This window comes from Lissotriton helveticus, chromosome 3_1, assembly GCF_964261635.1.
Source record: "Lissotriton helveticus chromosome 3_1, aLisHel1.1, whole genome shotgun sequence".
NCBI lineage: Eukaryota > Metazoa > Chordata > Amphibia > Caudata > Salamandridae > Lissotriton > Lissotriton helveticus.
In genome coordinates this window covers 262038111-262058505 of record NC_136061.1, presented here as the reverse complement: position 1 = coordinate 262058505, position 20395 = coordinate 262038111, and the positions used below count along the sequence as shown (strand labels likewise).

The following is a 20395-nucleotide window of genomic DNA, read 5'->3' as shown; positions in this document are numbered from 1 at the left end:
TCTTCGACGTCGTGAAGATGATCTGGGCCTTTTCGACGGCGACCTCGACGTCGACGGAGTTCTTCGACCTTCATTCCTCTTTCTGGGAACAGGGGAAGTGGAATGACGCCGTTTTTGCCCGTGCTTGCTTGTAGGAGAAGATCTAGGAAGCACCCACCTGGTGACTTTTGTCCATCTCCTGCATGGCATGAAGTAGAATCTTCTCCCTGTCGCGAAGAGTTCGACCTTTAAATTTTTTACAGTGATGGCACTGATCAGGAATGTGTGTAGATGGAAGGCACACAATACACACAGAATGTGGGTCAGTCAGAGCCATCATTTTGTCACAAGAAGGACATTTCCGGAACAGAGCAGGCATTCTGACAGAAAATTCTTGTGGGTTACCACAGAAAAATAAATCAGAAGCCTTATTTATTCAAAAAATTTCGAAATATAAGAGAAAGTTCTCTCAAAAACACAATTTCAGTTGAAAACTGAAGAGCACAAGCTCCAGGATCCTCACAGAAGGAGCCGGAAAAAAGAACTGACCCAACTGTCACCTGTGGTGCATCATGGGAGCAGGGGGTTGCCTTCAGGTCTTAAAGGCACGGTACCCCTACTCTAATGCCTTAAAGGCAAGGTGTCAGTTTTCTTTGTTTGCTTTATACTCTACTGCAGCCTACTGGCAAATGCCTGCAATTACAGGTTTTTTCCTATGGCAATAAAGCATTGTTGTATACAAATGTTTTCTGCTCTCTTTCTTCCTTAGGGTTTGGAAGAGTACTACTGTATGTATGCTAATTTATGTAATTGTGCGGCAATTTTGCCAGTTAGGAAATGTTTTAGGCTGCAAATATATGTTTTCACATATATATATACATATATATTTATATGTATTTTCTATATGCTCCGGGATCCCGCACATGGGCGGGGATTATTCATAGATTATGACTATTGATGAGTATCCCCTGGATGAGAATAATTGGTTGGATCTGTGTGGTAGGCCTAACCTGTGATCAAGGAGACATTGATCTCCGAAACATGTTGGGAAAAATTTACTTGTGTTTAAATATTCCTGAATAAAACCGTACTTACACAGAGCACCTGATTATGTTTGTATGTGTGTGTATATTTAGATAGTATGTGATCAAGTCCCCTGGGAGGGATGAAACGCGTAATGGCTGCCGTTGTTAGTTTGTGAGAGAAAATAAACAAAGCGGTATAACAAGGTCCTTGCTCTTTTCATCGCGCAAGCAGAAAGAAGGTGAGGGTTTGAAGGAGTGTTTCACGATATATATATATATATATATATATATATATATATATATATAACAGCTCCCCTGACAAAGTCAGAAACACCCAGCACTCTCAGTGAGTTTAAACCCTTCGGTTTATTTTGCACTTAAAAGAAAAACGCGTGTCAGCTCTTGCCTTCGTCAGTTTCACACTGGCGTCCAAGAGGTACACACAAATAAAGGCAAATTGAAAAACAAAAACAAAGGACTACACGTCCAAAATCATAAGCGCCATCTTAAAGCAGTAAAACACAGATTAAATCGTGCTTTGGAACGTTATATACATTGTTAGATTGTTATGTCGATTAAATCATTATCAAATCAATTTCGCCCTGTATGGGCATTCATAATATTACAGATTATTCATGCTGTAAATAATAATGATCATAACAATTATATCCGCATTAAATAAATTCATTGGTTGATGGAAAAAACTAGATGTTTGTTGTCTTTTGTATTACGAACTATTGACACCTCTGATAGGTATATCTTATATAATTACACAATTAAACTCTAATAGCAAATTAAATTCATTTCTGTTCGTATATTAACAAATGATAAGACAACACCTTCCTAATTCCAACACTATACATATATGTACATATTAACATATGAGCACAGAGAGCACAGGCTCCCACACAGTTAGGCAATTAAGTCAGTAGGTATCTTAGCCCTTAGCTACTACAGATGTGACAGCAGTTCCTCTCCCGAATTCATACCTCCCGGGGACTTTGTTTGGAGCTCTATAATGTATCTAGACTCCAAACGTCTCAATTGACATTTGTAGTTTCCTCCTCTCAGATCTTGTTTGATGCAGTCTAAGCTAAAGAAGCTCAAGAGATTTCTGTCACTCCCATGATGTGTTACGAAGTGCCGTGCCATCGGATAGCTATCATCTTTATTTACGATGGCACGTTGGTGTTCTAGTATTCTTAGCTTGACTGCCTTGGTAGTGCTTCCTACGTAACGGTGTCCGCAGGGACATTGCAAACAGTAGACAACAAAAGGTGTTGAACATGTAATGAATTTAGAGATTCTAATCTTCTCTATTTTGTGGGGAACACTGTAGGACAACACTCTCTTGCTTGAGCTGCAGGCTTTGCACTTCCCACAAGGGAATGATCCATGCATAGATTGTAGCTCTTTCTTAGATTTTATATTAGGCAAGTAGCTCCGGACTAACCTATCTTTCAAGGACTTGGTTTTCCTAAAGGTTATCATCGGATGATCTGACAGTTCCTTGCCAATGACTACGTCTGATTTAAGGATATTCCAGTTCCTGAGCATTATAGTTCTAATCTTATTCGCTGCCACCGAATAGTTGGTAATTAACCGAATTATGCCCCTTCCACTTTTGTCGTTCTTGCTCTGTTTCTCCTTAAGAAGTGCTTCCCTTTCAATTTGGGCTACTCTCCCTTTTGCTTTCGTGAGAATCTTCTTTGAGTAACCGCGTGACTCAAAACGCCTGATGCTGCCCTCTGCTGCAATAGAATAATCTCTCTCAAGGGAGCTGTTCCGTTTAATTCTTAACAGCTCACCATAGGGGATGCTACTAATGAGGGATCTTGGATGGTTGCTACGTCCATGAAGGACAGTATTCCCTGCTGTCTCCTTTCTGTGGAGAGCTGTTTGGATCATGCCTGACTCTACGAACACTTTTAAATCAAGAAAGCTGACCTCTTCTTTGCTTATCTGATAAGTAAATCTAAGATTTAGATCATTTGTATTTAAGGACTTAATGTATTCCTCAGCTGAGGATTGTGGTCCTTTCCAAATGAGGAAGAGGTCATCTATATACCTCCTCCAACAAATCAAATGGTCCACCCACACTGCCTTATCGTCGGCCCAGGCTACCTGCTTCTCCCACCAGCCCACGAATAAATTCGCGTAGCTGGGGGCGAAGCAGGTACCCATCGCCGTCCCTCTTATCTGTCTGTATCTTTGTTCCTGGAAGACAAAAATGTTATTGTTTAGGCAAAACGAAATGAACTCTAGTATCATCTTACTGTGCTCCAAATATCTAGCGGAGCGTAAGTTCAAAAATGTTTTCACTGCTCTTATTCCCTCCAAATGTCCAATGCTGGTGTACAGGCTCGAGATGTCCATGGTTATCATAATCATGTCCTCTTCCCATTTAATGTCTTGTATCTGACGAAGAAAATCTTTAGTGTCCTTGGTATAAGAACTTAACTGCATGACCCAAGGCGCTAGGAAAAGATCGATAAATTTGGACATCCTCTCAGTTAGACCTCCAATGGAGGAAACAATAGGTCTCCCAGGTGGTCTAGTGGGATTTTTGTGTATTTTGGGCAGGTGATAGAAACAAGGGAGTCTGGGTTGTTGGTTCTGCAAATAAAGGTGTTCTTCCTTTGCTAGAATTCCCCTGTTATACCAATGATCAATTAGCAGATGATATTCAAGGATGCTGGTGAGGTATTCTTTTTCCGTGGTCAGCGAATAGTTAGTACGGTCTTGGAGCTGGTCGAGAGCCTCTTTGCAATAATTGACACGATCTTGAATGACAATATTGCCGCCCTTATCTGAGGGCTTAATCACAATGGATTTCCCTTCTTTCTTTAATTCCCCCATTCAAAAAATTTATTCATGTTATAATAGTTGTCATTTATATATTTATCAACTTTTTAACTCTTTGAATTTTATATAATTCTGAAATATTCAAGATTCTGTATTTTCTTGTGAATCCCGTAGCGGGCTATCCAGGCTATTAAAGGCCAGCTCCAGCGTTAAAGGCCCGAGGTGAGGGCCTTTAACAAGGGAGCAGGACTTTAATAGCCGGTATAGCCCAGCTACAAAGGGCTATAAGGCTATTAGAACATTCTGCGACTAGAGGGCAGAATATTCTAACAAATAAAACACAGGCCTCTCTCTCGGAGGCCGAGGGGGTTTAAATCCCCTCGGGCTCCGAGACGCCTTTGCAAAACAACATTGGAATGTTGCTTTGCTGGCTTTTACCAGCCCGTAGAAGCTCGGAGCACTCCATTGTATTCAATGGAGTGCTCTACATTCCAATGTTCTAATAAAAAGTAAACAAAAAATAACAAATGTTCAATTTATAATGCCATTGTCTTGCCTTTTCTACAATACCTGGCTCAGTTACTGAGTACATCTCTGGTGAGTGTCTGTTGTCTATCACTGATTCCCCAAAGTCCTGGGTACAGCTGCACTGCTGATTGGGTGCCACCTATTTCTATTAGGATCTTAGCCCTGGAAAGGGTAGGAGGATTGACATTGACAGATTATTCGAGTAGATTATGAGGATTTGGAAATCAGATACCACATGACACAAAGTAATAGCTCTCTAGAAAGTTCACTGCCTTAAGAACTATATCTTTGTAAAAGGTGTAGGTCTTTAGTCACAGCAACAAGACAAAGATGATAAACTAAAAAAATAACAATAAGGTGCACTTAATTACTGCTAGGATTTTAGTTTTGTTAGCCATTTTAGCTAAAGACAATTAAGATACTGTAGTTACACTAAACAAGAGTAGCCATAACCATCTCAACCTAATCTTTTATTTTGCAAAAGCAAAATGTATATTAAATTAAGAGGACAAGACCGACAATGGCTTGTGAACAACAGAAAATCGGCTAATAAGACTGTTGGTGACTAGATGAAAGCAAGCATGGTGAAGGCCCTTAAAGGTCTGGGGAGCCTATGGTTAGTACTCAAGAGTGTTCATGCCTAGACAGGGTTAGAGGAGTGGGAGATGCCAGCAACCCTTGCTTCTAGAGACTGTGAGAGTGTACAGTCTTTGTGTCAGTACAGATCAGGGGTGGGGGTTCAGAAGAGCTGGTAAAAGAAAGTGTTTTTCTGCTTAAAGATGCTAAGGAGAGAAAAGGGCCGAAGTATATACAACACTAAGACATATGATTTGTACTGATAGCAGTTACTGGGATAAAGTACTATTTTTCCAATGGGAGCTAAAAAGAAGAGGATGCTAGGGGAGAGGGCTGGATTTGTGCCAATAATGGAAAAATACATTTTAATGCATGCCCATAAAAGGAGAAGGACAGGGTAATTTGCCAGGGGGACTGTGGGGGGCGCTCTACTAACAAACAGAATAAGCATAGCCATTTCTCCCACAGTCGAGGAGTCCACTTGTATGTCCAATAAGGAAAGGAAATTTATTTTGTGTAGTTGGACTGTAACTACTCTTACCACCAGGATGATACACGAGAACTTGTCATCTGATCATCATGTTGCAGTGTCACTATCTTGATGTACTTGTGATGCTATGATATTGTCTGTCGTATAGTATGAATATATGTGCTAATCTGAATGCATGTTAGTATGACTGTTTATTTTGATTGAGGTGTGTGGGATACTGTATATATGTACATTTTTGTTTAGTATAATTTTTTTATGCATTTATCTTGCAAAAGTTTGATAAATTGGTTCTGATAATATGAAAATAAAAATGAAAAATAATTTTGATAAAATAATTTGATTGCTGGACCATTTAATACTTGCAATTGTCAGTGCTGGTGTTGGTGTGCTATTATTGGGACCCTCTCTGTAGGACCCTTTGGAATTATCTAGGCAGGTAACCTTTGTATATTGGTTTTCAATAAGGAAAGGCCGCCCGCTCTCACAGAGTCAAATACACTTCGTGTACTTGGGCCTTCACAGTGGAAGAGCCATCCTGCTCCCTTATAGTGCTACTGCACTGCTGTGGACAGGCCACCCTGCATCTACAGCAACTGTAGAAGAGCGCTTCTGATCCCGAGCGGCCCTTCAAGAATGCCTACCTGTACATAGACAGGCCCGAGCTCTCAGAGAGTGAACGTTTTCCTCTGGTCCTACACTGGAAAAGCCCTTCTAGTCACAAATTGCTGAATGCCTCGTGCTGTCAAATACCTGCCACCCTGCAGACAAATGGTGGAAGTCTCCTCGACTTGCACCGAGGGATGGCTCTCCATTCACACACTGTGGAAGACTCTAACCGTTGCACTTTCACACTGTGGAATACCAACCCTATGCCCATATCATGGAAAAGCCCACTTCCTCCCACAATACAGACGTCACATCTCCCCCTATCCTACTCCACACTTGCAGGGACATTTCACATTCCCTAAAGTGCAAGGTGGCAGCTCAGACTCCACTTTCCGAGGGGCTTCAGCTGCTCCTGTATGTTTGAGGTTCCCACCCACACCCACTCGAAGATTCTCTTTGTCTCAAGCCATGAAAGAATCTTGTGGCATCTGGAGTGGAAGAGTGCTTCTTTCACACAGTTGAAGCGTTCCCCTTCTTCTGGCCAATGGAAAACGCCCAGACAACTCACATAATGGGATCTTCTCCCTCCTGCCACAGAGCTGACCAGTCCTATTAGCAGCGGCACAGTTCAAAAGCTCCACAACCATGTGCCCCCTGACCCCAGTGTCTACATCACTGTCCCTACACATTACACAAAATATCAGGTTTCAAGCCTGGTTCACCTCTGCATTTGGATGCCCTATTCTGGTACTGCCCCTTAATGTGTACAATAACTTACCTCCAGCGCAGCCATCCTCACTACCTGGTTACTGTGGTAAAAAAAGTTTGGCAGAACATCAAAGATGGACGTCTCAGACAAGATGAGTTTCTGCAAGAGATAAAATAGAAGCAACCTTGAGAAGAACATTTTCAAGTTAATTTCCATACCAATTTCTGTGGCCCTCACCCACTTTGGCTTAGCACAAGTACAATAAGAATTGATTGCAAGAAGAGAGAAACATGAAGTAGGGCTCTTTTCGTAGCTGGTGGCTAATCCAACTACTGACTGCCTCCCACCATAGTCAAAAATGGTGCAGTGATCTCTGTGGATTAGAGGCAGACAGTGGCCAACCAGTGAAAATGTAAACACTGCTGCAGTCAGAATCACAAGTGCTTCTGTCCCACAAGCCAGTGTATTAACACAATCCAAAAGTCAAAAGAATAGAGGGCATGCCTGCTCACTGCCCAGGCCCAGGTACCTGCAGGTTCTCGATGCAGAACTGGTGACCATACATGTCTATAGCCGAGAGGAAGATAGACTCCACCTGGTTATGGCGCAGCTCGTATGAAGGCAAGTGTGAGGCAATAAGTACCTGAAAAAGAAGAAGAAAGTTGAAGAGAGAAAGAAAGAAGCAAAATGTCAGTATCTCGCTCATAACCAGTCAAACCATGTCACTAGTATCCTGCTGCACATGGGCACATTCACCTTGTCCATGCTACTGTAAGTGTTTGCAGCTGATAAACATGTGTTACCACCAGCAATTACAGTTCGGTAGCATGTCTGGGATCACACCACTGTCAGAAGGATAGCTAGATCCCAGAAACCAATGGCCATATCCAGGAGTCTTGCTATTGTCCCATTCGAGGCCCAATTAGGAGTCCCAGAGCTGTATCTATGGGGGGAATACCGCCCCAGCTAACAACATGTGGCCGCATTACTAGAAAAACACCTTGGGGGGGGGAGTGGGACAACACCCTCCCAGTCACAGGAGAGCAAGCTCACTTGATACCCACCAGACACCTAACTCTTGCCTAGGTGACTCTAGTATCCTTCTCCACCTGCCATTGTCCACTTGCTCAGAGAAGGTGCTAAGTGTTAGCAAAAAGTCCCTGTATGAGGGGATAAATATGCTAAAAATTACCTAATAATCCCATGCCCAATGGTTATTCTCCATTTCGGGGACTACAATTTGTAATGGCCGTAAACTCAGAAGGCGATACCGGATGAAACTGTTAATGCCAGGCCCTTTATCTCCCCAAAGAGTTTGTGTCAAACTCGTAGTTAAGCTCAATATATATTTCAAGAGGACACTGATCACAGAAGTGGAAATTATGAGCGAATGAAAGAAAACCAAGCTCTTACTCGAGGGAGGAGTGTAAGCACTTGTGCACAGACAGTGCATTGGGTAACTGCCTCAGTTCACACTGAGTGAATGGTGAACCAAAACTTGAACTCATAACCTGTGAATCAAGAGCAAGAGTCTAAAGTGTGCAAAATACCTCCTACCGGAAACAGCTTTTCCTCCAACAGACTTCATATGAAATAAAGAAAAATGCATAATACAGTGTCTGATATGGAAATGGGGAATTGCAAGTGCCCTCTCTTCCAGACAGCGTGTTTCCTACCAGGAAGTGCTGATACTCTCCCATTACCAGTATTGCAACCCTGATGGGAAGTTCTGGTACCCTCCTCTCCAAATTAAATAAATGACTGAATGAATGAACTACATGCAGGCAGTACGTGCCCATTAAAGAATTAGATTTTGAGGGTTTACAAGGTGGGGATGTTTTAGCGTTCAAATAACCAAACAAGTTGGCTTTTAACAACTCACTTTAAGAAAAGTACACCCACAATCCTTCCAACCCAATGCTAATTGTCAATAAAATATAACTTTTTGTCATGCTTAGCCGTAATTATACATTAGGGCAACATCGCCTTCCAATGTTTTGCTGCAGCTCCGTCTCAGTACTAATGTTTAGTAACTGTGCATCCCACAAAAAAGCAAGCGCAGGATAGAAAACTCCAAGCTTTTGCGAGTCAGGTGTTGGTGTGGTTGAATGGCCAGGGTTAGCGTGACGAGACTCATGGTGCCTCTAACTGGAAAGTGTGTGATAATGTCGGAGGAGGTCCCCATCTTCAGCCTCGCATCGCAGCCCATGCAAATCCATCTATGTGCCAACAGTCGTCAACTTGAGATTGATGGGTTTTCTGGAGAACTTTAATTTTGACAACCTTCTTAGTGAAGTGAACATGTTTCTCAATCATAGTTAGTTATGAACAGTGAAACCCCATGGAAATGATGGCCACCAGTGTGCAAAACTAAACATAAATGGGTCCTGTAAAATTCAAATAACCCACCACTCTACACAATGCAATTTCTAAAGTTTACCCTGTTTGAATAGCTCTTTCGAGCCCTTCCAGCTTATATAAAAAAAAGTGAACGTTAGCACAAATACAGTGTTAGAATTTCACTCAGTAAGCATGGCTTGTTTTATGCAGGACTTCAATGCAGAAGAGGGTTTTAGAATATTGTGGCAGCTGACAAACCTATTCCTAGTAATTCTGGTTAGGTCGTGCCTCAGACAGTGCATGTTCTGTCACTTGTGAGACATTGTATTTACTTACAGGGCATTAGAGGGTGCTCACTGATTACCATTGGTTAGCTTGCTTGCCACTCTCATTTACTTGCTTTTCATAGGTTGGGGCGTACTGCATTCACTTCCGCTTCTTCCATTTGTCCTTCCCTGGAGCTTGGCCCAAGTACTTGTGACCTACCACTGCTCCCTAAGTTGAAAATATTTATTCTCTCTTGTCTAAGCACACGACTAGAGTGCAGCCTTCCTAGTGTACTAATCTTCCATGTTGCTTCTGGTCCCCACACCCCCGCCTTCTATGTTTCTCTCTGCTTCGTGTTACCGGTCATTGTTGTTGCTTGCCCCCTCCAGCCATTCATGTTGTTGCTTGACATGACGCGCTGTCGATATTCTTGCTCTCCCTTCTGCCCTCCCATTCGCTGTATTGTTACTCTCCCTCCCGCCCCACCCTTTGTTTGTGTTGTTGCTCTGCCTTCTGTAGCGCCCCCCCCCGTAGCATGCGAAATGAACACGCCACACACGGAGCTCGCAATTGACATCTTTAGTCACCAGCGTACAACATTTAACAGAACTTCTCATTATCTCATAACCGTTAATCATCACACCTTAACACCTCCCCAAATGGTTATGTAATTATCGCATTGAGACCACAGGGTCCAAGCACTCATAGCCTTCAGACACTACATCTCCCCCTTATTAAATAAAAAGGTGGAACAACGGTAGCATTCTATATTTCTAAGTCATCGAGAGGTTTGCACTGTTTGACCAGATCACATGGTCTGAGGTAGGTGAGATGCCCCCTGAGTGGACACCAAGGGTACAGGAGCTGGTGTTTAATCTGAGCCGTCAGGTGGGGCAACCCCATCTGAGACTAAAGGGGCCGATGAATGGCAAGCAAGATGTCAGGAATGTTTTGAATCCCTTGTGATGGATTTCCGGGATGTTGCGCTGTTATCATATGTCCTTTGAGCGTCACAAAGCTCAGAGGATCGGCAGCAAACAGAGGATCTGTTTTCCGCTTCTAGTTTTATTTGACAAGCACCCAGTCAACTTCGTCAAAGATGAGTTCCAGAGTTTTCCGACCTTGATCAGCATATGTCTTCATTTGACATTTTCAAGGAGTGTCAGTGGCACAAACATTGTTAGTACTTCGAGTTAGTTCAGTTATTTACTGTGGTATCTTGGTTCTTACAGCACTCCCAAATAGCAAGGCAGCAGCATTCTCACCAGTAGTGGAGTAAGGAGTCGAACAATAGGCACGGAGGGCTTGACATAAGGCCTGACACTGCCTGATTCCCACCAATGATGGATGTTGATCACTCTATTTAGTGTGCCCATAAACCGTTCCATGGCACCGTTGGCTTGGTGACACAAGGGTGTACTCTTTTTCTGCTTAACACTGTGTCTAGTTAGAAACTCCTTGAACTTCTTGCTATTCAATCTTTCAGAGCCCTTTTGGTGGCGACAATGCTACGATGTACTTCGTGAGCGAGTTCAATGACTTGCAGTCGGAGACTCTCTGGTATGACGATCCGTGAGCCACTGAACACAATGCCCTCGTTAGTGACAGACAGTTCATCCTATATATTCTTGAATTTTTGAAATTCAGCATCAATTTAGAGGTTGAACACTCCATGACAGCGCTGAAATAAAGTCTTTAAGGCTAAGCATTTCTTTATCGGCATTTGTAGTAGTAATGATCTGTTCAATGGATAAGGCCGCTGGCATGCTGGATCTTACCATGAAGTTGATGTACTATTCATCTGTTTTCGATGATGAGCCGCGCCGATCTGCAGGATTTTGGTTCTTGCCTGGCCTATGAACAATTGTATAGCCGTACTCCTTTTTACGCAAACCCCACCTCTTAATGTGAGGGGGAATCTTAGCTTTTGGGTTTCCAAATATTGTGAACAGTGCTTGGTGGGCTATCACAATCGTGAAAGGCTTTCTGTAAAGAAATATGTTGGAAAGTGGATTATTGGTAGGGGCAAAAGTAAGTCTGCCCCTGTCAATAAGGCCACTAACACAGTATAGGGCTTAGAATAGGTCTTATTTATTCCTTTGCTCAACCCTTGGTAACGTGGCTGCGAGCAGGCAGGCTTAACCTCAAAGACCAGTATGTAAAGCATTTAAAAACACCAAATCAGTAAGTAATTAAGACACAACACAAGATAAAAATCCAACACCAATTAATAAAAATAGGAAGGAAAATGCTACCAGTATGCATCTGTTCTTGGCATGTAGAGCTGCAGTGTTGCACACTGTGCATAGATCGCCACCTAGTGTTGGGCCCGGATGTTTGCAGTTTGTTGTGGTCCTGAAAAGTTCTTTGGAAGTCACGAGATAGGTGACCTCTCCTTTGGACCACATTGCGCATGGGCATCGGCTCCATCCCCAGATTGTTTTTCGCCATTAGGGAAATGATGGAGCTTTGCAAGAAAAGGAAGGATGCCCATGTAATTTGCATCTAATTAAGATAATACTGGAACAGACAAGGGTAGCCGGGGTGGCGGGTGGGCGTGTGCAACTCTGCAGCTCTACATGCCAAGAACAGATGCATACTGATAAGTAGCATTTTCCGAGCTGCAGATTGCACACTGTGCATAGATTGTATAGCAGTACCCATCCCTAGCGGGGACCACCCCTATCTGTTGCAGTAGTTTGGAATAATGTTTTGAGAACAGCCTGGCCCACATTAGCTTGTTGCTTGGTTTGCACAGCTACACAATAGTGTTTTGTGAATGTGTGCGGTGTAGACCATGTAGCTGCTCTGCAGATGTCATCTAGGGGAATGTTCCCTAAAAATGCAATTGAAGCCCCTATTTTTATGTAGAGTGGGCTTTAGGAGGAACAGATAACGTACGTTTAGCTTTGTGGTAACAAATCTGTATGCATTTGACAGTCCATCTAGCTATCCCAGATTTTGAAATGGGATTACTTTGTGTGGTGGTGAGAAAGACACAAAAAGTTGTTTTGTTTTACGAAAAGATTGTGTCCTCTCTATGTAGTATAGCAATGCTCTTTTGACATCTGTGTGAAGAGCTCTTTCTGATACTGTCTGTGGTTGCGAGAAGAAAATGGGCAGTTCCACAGATTTATTGAGATGGAAGGGAGAAATGTCTTTGGGTAAGAATTTTGGATTGGTACGCAGAACTACCTTATTGTGATGCATTTGCAAAAAGGGTTCTTGAATGGTTAGTGCTTGTAGTTCACTCCGGGCCATATGTATCATACTTCCGTTTTGCGAATTCCAAATAGCGAATTTTAAGGAATCGCTATTTGGAATTCGCAAAACGGTATGTATGTACAAAATCGCTATATAATAGCGATTCCTTACCATTCCTAATTTGCGATTAGCTAATTGCTAATCGCAATTTACCCATTCATTTCTATGGGCCAGGAGGCCCATAGGAATGAAGGGGCAATTTGCGATTACCAATTTGCTAATCGCAAATTAGGAATTTTTCCAAGGGTGCAGGGGTGTCTCAAGAACACCCTGCTGCACCCCTGAAAAAGACATTTGGGGGCATATGGCGCACATACATGCCCTAAGGGCATGTATGGGCATCATATGGCACCTTTTGTTTTTTGGAAAAAAGCTTTTTGAAAAGAATTCGCAAATTACCACCAACTAGAAGTTGGTGGTAATTTGCGAATCCTTAATGGCATTTTTTGAATATTTTTTGTTTGATACATTGCATTTAAGGAATCGCAAAATTTGCGATTCCTTAAGTGCAATCGCAAAATAAGGAATAGCAAATTTTGCTATTCCTTATTTTGCAACAAACATGTTTGATACATACCATTTGTCTAATTAGCATTCGCAAAGGCCGAAATTCGCAGAATTTTGGCCTTTGGGAATGCTAATTAGCTTGATACTTATGGCCCTATCTCTCTGCAGAGAGGTAATATCTACTAGGAACGCAACTTTCCGTGTTAAAAACTGTAGTGAACATTTGTGTAAGGGTTCAAAGGGAGGTCCCATTAACCGTGTGAGAACAACGTTTAAATTCCACACAGGTAAAGGTGGTACTCTGGGAGGAATTATTCTTTTAAGGCCTTCCATAAAGGCTTTAATGGCAGGCACTCTGAATAGAGATAGATGTTGTCTGTTTTGCAGATATGCTGCTGTTGCAGCAAGATGTAGTCTAATAGACGTATAGGCTAAGTTGCGTAGTTGGAGATGCAGTAAGTATCCTATGATGTGTTGAATAGACACATCTAGAGGATTAATATTGTTGTTGTGACAATATATTAAAAATCGTTTCCACTTGGCTGCATAACATGCCCTAGTGGTTGGACGTCTAGCTTCTTTTATAACATTCATGCAGTCTGCAGGAAGGTTCAAATATCCAAATTCTAGGATTTCAGGAGCCAGATCGCAAGGTTGAGCTGAGCTGGGTCCAGGTGTCTGATCTCTCCACGGTTCTGTGTTAAGAGGTGTGGAGACAGGTGTCATTTTTGGTCTTGTACTACCGACAGTTGTAGCAGTGTGGTGTACCACGGCTGTCTGGCCCACGTTGGGGCAACTAGGATGAGGGTCCGGAGAATGCTGCTGTAGTTTGCGTACTACTAGTGGCATGAGTGGTAGAGGTGGAAAAGCGTACGCATATCTGTTTGACCAGTTCATCCATATCGCATTGCCTTTGGACAATGGGTGTGGATATCTGGCAGCGCAGCTTGGGCATTTGGCGTTTTCGTAGGTGGCAAATACGTCTATCTGAGGTTGTCCCCACATCTGAAAGAATGGCTGAAGAACTTGCATATGAAGTTTCCACTCGTGGGTCTGTTGTGTTTGTCGACTTAACATATCCGCAACGGTATTTTGTACTCCTGGAACATGCTGGGCTAGAAGGAATATGTTTTGAGGTATAGCCCACCGCCATATGTCCTGTGCTAGTTGAGATAGCTGCAGAGAGTGTGTGCCTCCCTGCTTCTGTATGTAATACATGGCTGTCGTGTTGTCTGTGCGGACTAACACAGTTTGTTTGATACTTGCTGTTGGAAAGCTTTAGTGCTAGGAATATTGCTAGTAACTCCAGGTGATTGATGTGGAGTAACTTTTGTTGTGGTGTCCACCTGCCTTGCATGGTGTGTTGCAGTAGGTGGGCTCCCCAGCCGGAGAGAGATGCGTCCGCAGTTAAGATTATCTGAGGAATTGGCTCTAGGAACGGTCTTCCCTTGGAAAGGTTTTTGGTGTTCCACCACTGGAGAGAGCGATGAGTCCGACCGTCTACCAACACTAGGTCTGTCAAATGACCTTGAGCCTGGTTCCACTGACGTGATAAGCATTCTTGTAGCGGACGCATTTGAAGTCTTGCATAGGGCACTATTCTTGTTAGAAGAGTTTGTATGCTGGCTATTCTTGCTGGAGTGGGATAGGCAAGCGCTTTTGAGGTGTTTATTGTGGCACCGAGGTACTGTTGTTTTTTGGATGGTTGTAGATGGGACTTGGTGTGGTTTATTGTGAACCCCAAGTCGTGAAGCAGTTGTATTGTGGCATGAGTGTGCTCCACGCATTGGTTGTATGAGCTGGCTTTTATGAGCCAGTCGTCGAGGTACGGGAAGACATGGATGTGTTGTTTTCGTAAATGCACTGCCACCACTGCTAAGAACTTGGTGAATACTCTTGGTGCTGTTGTGACTCCGAATGGGAGTACTTTGAATTGATAGTGCTGTCCGTCTATTACAAATCTGAGATACTTCATGTGAGCCTTGTGAATGGGAATGTGGAAGTATGCGTCCTTGAGATCTAAAGTAGCAAGGAAGTCGTTTTATGACAGAAGCGGAAGGACTTGTTGCAGTGTGACCATGTGAAAATGGTTTGACTGTATGTATATGTTTAGCGGTCTGAGGTCTAAAATAGGCCTTAGAGAGCCGTCCTTTTTTGGAATCAGAAAGTATAGAGTAAACCCCTTTGTTTTGTTGGTGCAGAGGAACAGGTTCTATTGCACTTTTTTTGTATCAGGGATTGTACTTCTTGCTTTAACAGTGCTAGATGTTCTTGTGACATTGGACGCTGTTTTGGTGGTATGTTTGGGGGGTAGATGTTAGTTCTAGACAGTAACCTGATTGAATAATTTGTCGCACCCACCTGTCTGATGTGATGTTGGTCCAGGCAGGAAGGAATTGTTGCAGTCTTCCCAGCACAGGAGTGGAATGTTGGGGGGGGGGGAAGGGGAGGAAAGTCATTGGGTAGGGGTAGAGGCAGAGCGGGAGTTGTTGGTTTTGCCTCTCCCTTTGTTTTTGTTACCCCTGTAACCCCCTCTTTGGTACCCCTTAGTGAATGTGGATTGGCTAGGGACTTCAGAGGGACTTTCGGAGGAGTAGCCTCTACTGTTGCCTCTGTATGATGAGCAACGAAAAGCACATCTGAGAGCTTGCTGTTGCAAGGCTCCCATAGATTTTGCTGTATCGGTGTCTTTTTTCATCTTTTCTAAAGTCACGTCAACATTTGGGCCAAATAAATGTGTCTCATCAAATGGCTGATTAAGGATGGAGTTTTGTACCTCAGGTTTAAAACCTGAGATACGTAGCCAAGCATATCTACGTAGGAGGGTGCTGGTATTAATTGCTCTTGAGGCGGTATCTGCCGCATCTTGGGCATAGCGAATGGAAGTGTTGGTAATATTTTTACCTTCCTGTATAAGTTCATTGGCCCTATTTTTGTATTTGTCAGGTAGATGCTGCATTATGGACTCTAGTTCATAATAATGAGCTCGGTCATATCTGGCCAGCAACGCTTGGGTGTTGGCGATGCGCCAGATATTAGCTGCTTGAGACGCTGTTCTTTTGCCTGACCATTACAAGAATGGGGTAACCCTTAAGGTATGGACCTGGGTAACGAGCGATATGAACAAACAATGGTCCGCGACCTATAGATTGCGGTACACAGATCTGATCAAAAAGTGAATTATTATTCCCAAAGCAGTAGCACCTTTTTTAAGTCTGCTAACTATACAACAAAGACTAAATCTTTGAGAGAAGGAGCCTAACACCACGGTTTTGGAAAAATATATATTCTTATTTATTCAAATTATAACATATTTTTGTCAATAAAAACAAACGGGTTGCCCCAAGACAGGAAGGTGCAGTGATAAGAGTGTGATTCAAGGGGGTGAACAAGTGAAAACAGAAAAGAAATTACACAGTGATAGAAAAGAAAGTTGAATATAATTTAGTCAATACTGCATATACATAATTCAACAAAATTACAGCAATGAACACCTAACCAGCAGATATAAGTTCATAAAATCATAAATCACAACATTGTAGTGTTCATGTATCAATGTCCATAGTTTTTGCACAGTCTACAATGTTGGAGATACACTGGTCTAGGGTGTGTGTATTGAAAAATGTCGACGTTTCGACTCGACTTATTCCCAAACGGTGATTTGGACCTGGGGATGGCGAGTCTTCATCAGGACAAAGAGCAAAATACGAGGCAACCAGGGATTATGGAATAACCCCTTAGTAGTAGAGGAACCGTTGATTTTGGTGATCCAAAAGAATTCATTGAGTCTCACACAGGATTCCTTGAAGCGATATCTGGGTCCATATGGAGTCGTGATTTCTTATATGGACATGATAGGTGATGCCTTAAAGATATATCTTGGTCCATGTAATGTACTCGTGATTTTCTTATATGGGCATGTGATTGGTACCTTAGTTGTGTCAGTATACAGATTCCCAATAGAAACAGATACGGCCGGTCACTCCAATAATTTGAGGGCGCACTGATTCCCGATTGTTTTATTTGAAGGACGCTAGTGAAGTTAATCCAATTCCATCCAATTGAGCCGCTATATTCCGGCTTCCAGCGTTGACATCCGAGCCTCCCAGTGCTTCCGGATGTTTAAAACTTGTGGAGGTCACTTCCACTAGACATGGGGACGCCGTATTTTAATCCACAGAACCCTCTATCTCCGAGCCTCACGGTGCTTCGGGCCGGTATCCCGAAGCACCGTGAGCCTCGGAGATAGAGGGTTCTGTGGATTAAAATACGGCGTCCCCATGTCTAGTGGAAGTGACCTCCACAAGTTTTAAACATCCGGAAGCACTGGGAGGCTCGGATGTCAACGCTGGAAGCCGGAATATAGCGGCTCAATTGGATGGAATTGGATTAACTTCACTAGCGTCCTTCAAATAAAACAATCGGGAATCAGTGCGCCCTCAAATTATTGGAGTGACCGGCCGTATCTGTTTCTATTGGGAATCTGTATACTGACACAACTAAGGTACCAATCACATGCCCATATAAGAAAATCACGAGTACATTACATGGACCAAGATATATCTTTAAGGCATCACCTATCATGTCCATATAAGAAATCACGACTCCATATGGACCCAGATATCGCTTCAAGGAATCCTGTGTGAGACTCGGAGAATTCTTTTGGATCACCAAAATCAACGGTTCCTCTACTACTAAGGGGTTATTCCATAATCCCTGGTTGCCTCGTATTTTGCTCTTTGTCCTGATGAAGACTCGCCATCCCCAGGTCCAAATCACCGTTTGGGAATAAGTCGAGTCGAAACGTCGACATTTTTCAATACACACACCCTAGACCAGTGTATCTCCAACATTGTAGACTGTGCAAAAACTATGGACATTGATACATGAACACTACAATGTTGTGATTTATGATTTTATGAACTTATATCTGCTGGTTAGGTGTTCATTGCTGTAATTTTGTTGAATTATGTATATGCAGTATTGACTAAATTATATTCAACTTTCTTTTCTATCACTGTGTAATTTCTTTTCTGTTTTCACTTGTTCACCCCCTTGAATCACACTCTTATCAATGCACCTTCCTGTCTTGGGGCAACCCGTTTGTTTTTATTGACAAAAATATGTTATAATTTGAATAAATAAGAATATATATTTTTCCAAAACCGTGGTGTTAGGCTCCTTCTCTCAAAGATTTAGTCTTTGTTGTATAGTTAGCAGACTTAAAAAAGGTGCTACTGCTTTGGGAATAATAATTCACTTTTTGATCAGATCTGTGTACCGCAATCTATAGGTCGCGGACCATTGTTTGTTCATATCGTTCTTTTGCCTGAGGCATCAAGTAGCTTGGATTCCTTGTCTGGTGGTGAGGCCTCACCTGATGTCTGAGAATTAGCACGTTTATGAGCATTAGACACTACTAAAGAGTCTAATGGTGCTGGACCTTTAATATAGACTGGATCTGTAGGGGCAGTTTTATATTTTTTCTCAATTCGAGGATTGAGGACCCTAGCCCTGACGGGGTCTTTAAAAACCTCTGTTGCATGTTTGATTACACCTTTAAGCATTGGTAAAATGGCAGTAGACCTTTGTGTGTTATCAAAAGCGTCTAGTAGGAAATCTTCCTCCACTGCATCTGTATGTAAGTCCACCCTATGATATTAGGCAGCTCTTTGGACTAGTAGGTTAAAACCTATGGTGTCCTCTGGTAGGGATGGTCTAGAAGGGTATATGTCGTCCTGTGGGACATAAGGAACATCAGGGGTGTTGTAATCATCCCATGGATTAGGTGACTGAGGGGGACTATTGGTCCCTGCTGGGTCATGTGCACCTCCATCTGTGTCATCAGAGCCTGTGTCTACATCATCTTTTGGATCAGGGGATGGTGTAGGTGAATGGTGAGGTGGAGTAGGTGTAAGAGGGGGAACAGTATGGGGAGGTGGAGGAGAAGGCACACTTAATGGAGATGTTGCAATGTCTCTCTTCTTTGGAGGAGGAGGAGGTGCTGGCCCATCAAGTGGTCTCTTTTTGGAACTGAGAGTCAATTGACCAGTCTTAGGATCCTTGACAAGAATTGTTTGGTTAGGATCAGGTGTGAAAAGTTCCTCTGAACAGGGCAGATACTTCGGTGTTGAGGTTTTCGGTTCTGTAGGTTTTTTTTGGCACCGAGTCGTAGCTGATTTCGGTTTAGAAGTGTGCCCTTTTGAGTTGTCCTTTACCGGAACCTGTTTCTTCGGTTCCGGGTGTTTTTTCGGTTCCGAAGCGTGTGAATCTGGAGCTTTAGGCGTTTTTTTAGTTGGCTCCGAATGCGGTTTCGGCATCGATGAGCCTCTGCCAGTCTTCGGTGCCGTGTGCTTCGGTGTCGGAGCAACGGTTGGCGTGGTTGACGAAGATGGCTTTTTCTTCGGTGTCGGTGTAGGATCGGCACCGTGGATAGGCTGGCTCGAGCCCGAGCCCGAGCTGCCTGAAGGCTTAATGGGCTTCTTTGCCGGGCCCCAAGGTGGGGCGTGGGAAGCAGTCTCTCGGTGTGCACCCGGGCCCGAAGGTGAGGGTGTGCCCGAAGCCTTTTTAGAGGGTGTCGAGGAAGGGTTGGGGTCGACGATCTTACTTACGAACCGTTGAGCTGGAGTGTTTTCCTCGACGCCGGAGTCTTCGGCGTCTGAGGAACTGGTACTCTCTTCGGCGTACTGGTGTTCTGGCACGTCGACGCCCTCTTCGAAGATGTCATCGGGGATCAAAGCTGACGAGCGGACCATTGTTTTTCGAGCTCGTCGGTCCTGGATTGTCTTCTTGGAGCAGAAGGAAGCACAAGCGGAACAGTCTTTATCCTCGTGCTCCGGTGAGAGGCAAAGGTTGCACACCTCATGTAGGTCGGTGTGGGGAAACTTCAACCTACATCAAGGACACTTCTTGAATGGCGTCCTTTCCATGAGCCAGATGTAAGGCCTAGGTAGGCCCGGAGGCCTTCGTCGACGACCGGAATCGAAGACTTCGAAGTTGAAGAATCGCGTCGATGTGGAGCGCGATCGAAACAATATCGTCGAACTGGGTGAGGATTGTGTAATGAAGGAAATACGGTTCATAATCGGAGCGCAGGAAACACATCCGAGCCCGATGGCGGAAAAAAAGTACCTGGGGATGGAGCCGATGCCCATGCGCAATGTGGTCCAAAGGAGGAGTCACCTATCTCGTGACTTCCAAAGAACTTTTCAGGACAACAACAAACTGCAAACACCCGGGCCCAACACTAGGTGGCGATCTATGCACAGTGCAATCTGCAGCTCATATGCCTCGAACATA

The 20395-nt window shown here is 43.4% G+C and overlaps 1 protein-coding gene across 6 annotated transcripts in view; it reads right to left on the bottom strand.

The window, feature by feature from the left end:
• Nucleotides 1-20395, bottom strand: part of ACACA (acetyl-CoA carboxylase alpha) — a 1199721-nt gene that overhangs the window by 750975 nt on the left and 428351 nt on the right. For all 6 annotated transcript variants that reach the window (XR_013608606.1, XM_078679777.1, XM_078679779.1 and 3 more), the window contains 2 exons: nucleotides 7248-7361; nucleotides 6788-6877 (listed from right to left, as the gene is read on the bottom strand). Coding sequence is in view for 5 of the 6 variants with exons in the window: in XM_078679777.1 (XP_078535903.1) it covers nucleotides 6788-6877; nucleotides 7248-7361 (204 nt within the window). In the remaining variant the exon portion in view is untranslated. The remainder of the gene's footprint in view (nucleotides 1-6787; nucleotides 6878-7247; nucleotides 7362-20395) is intronic.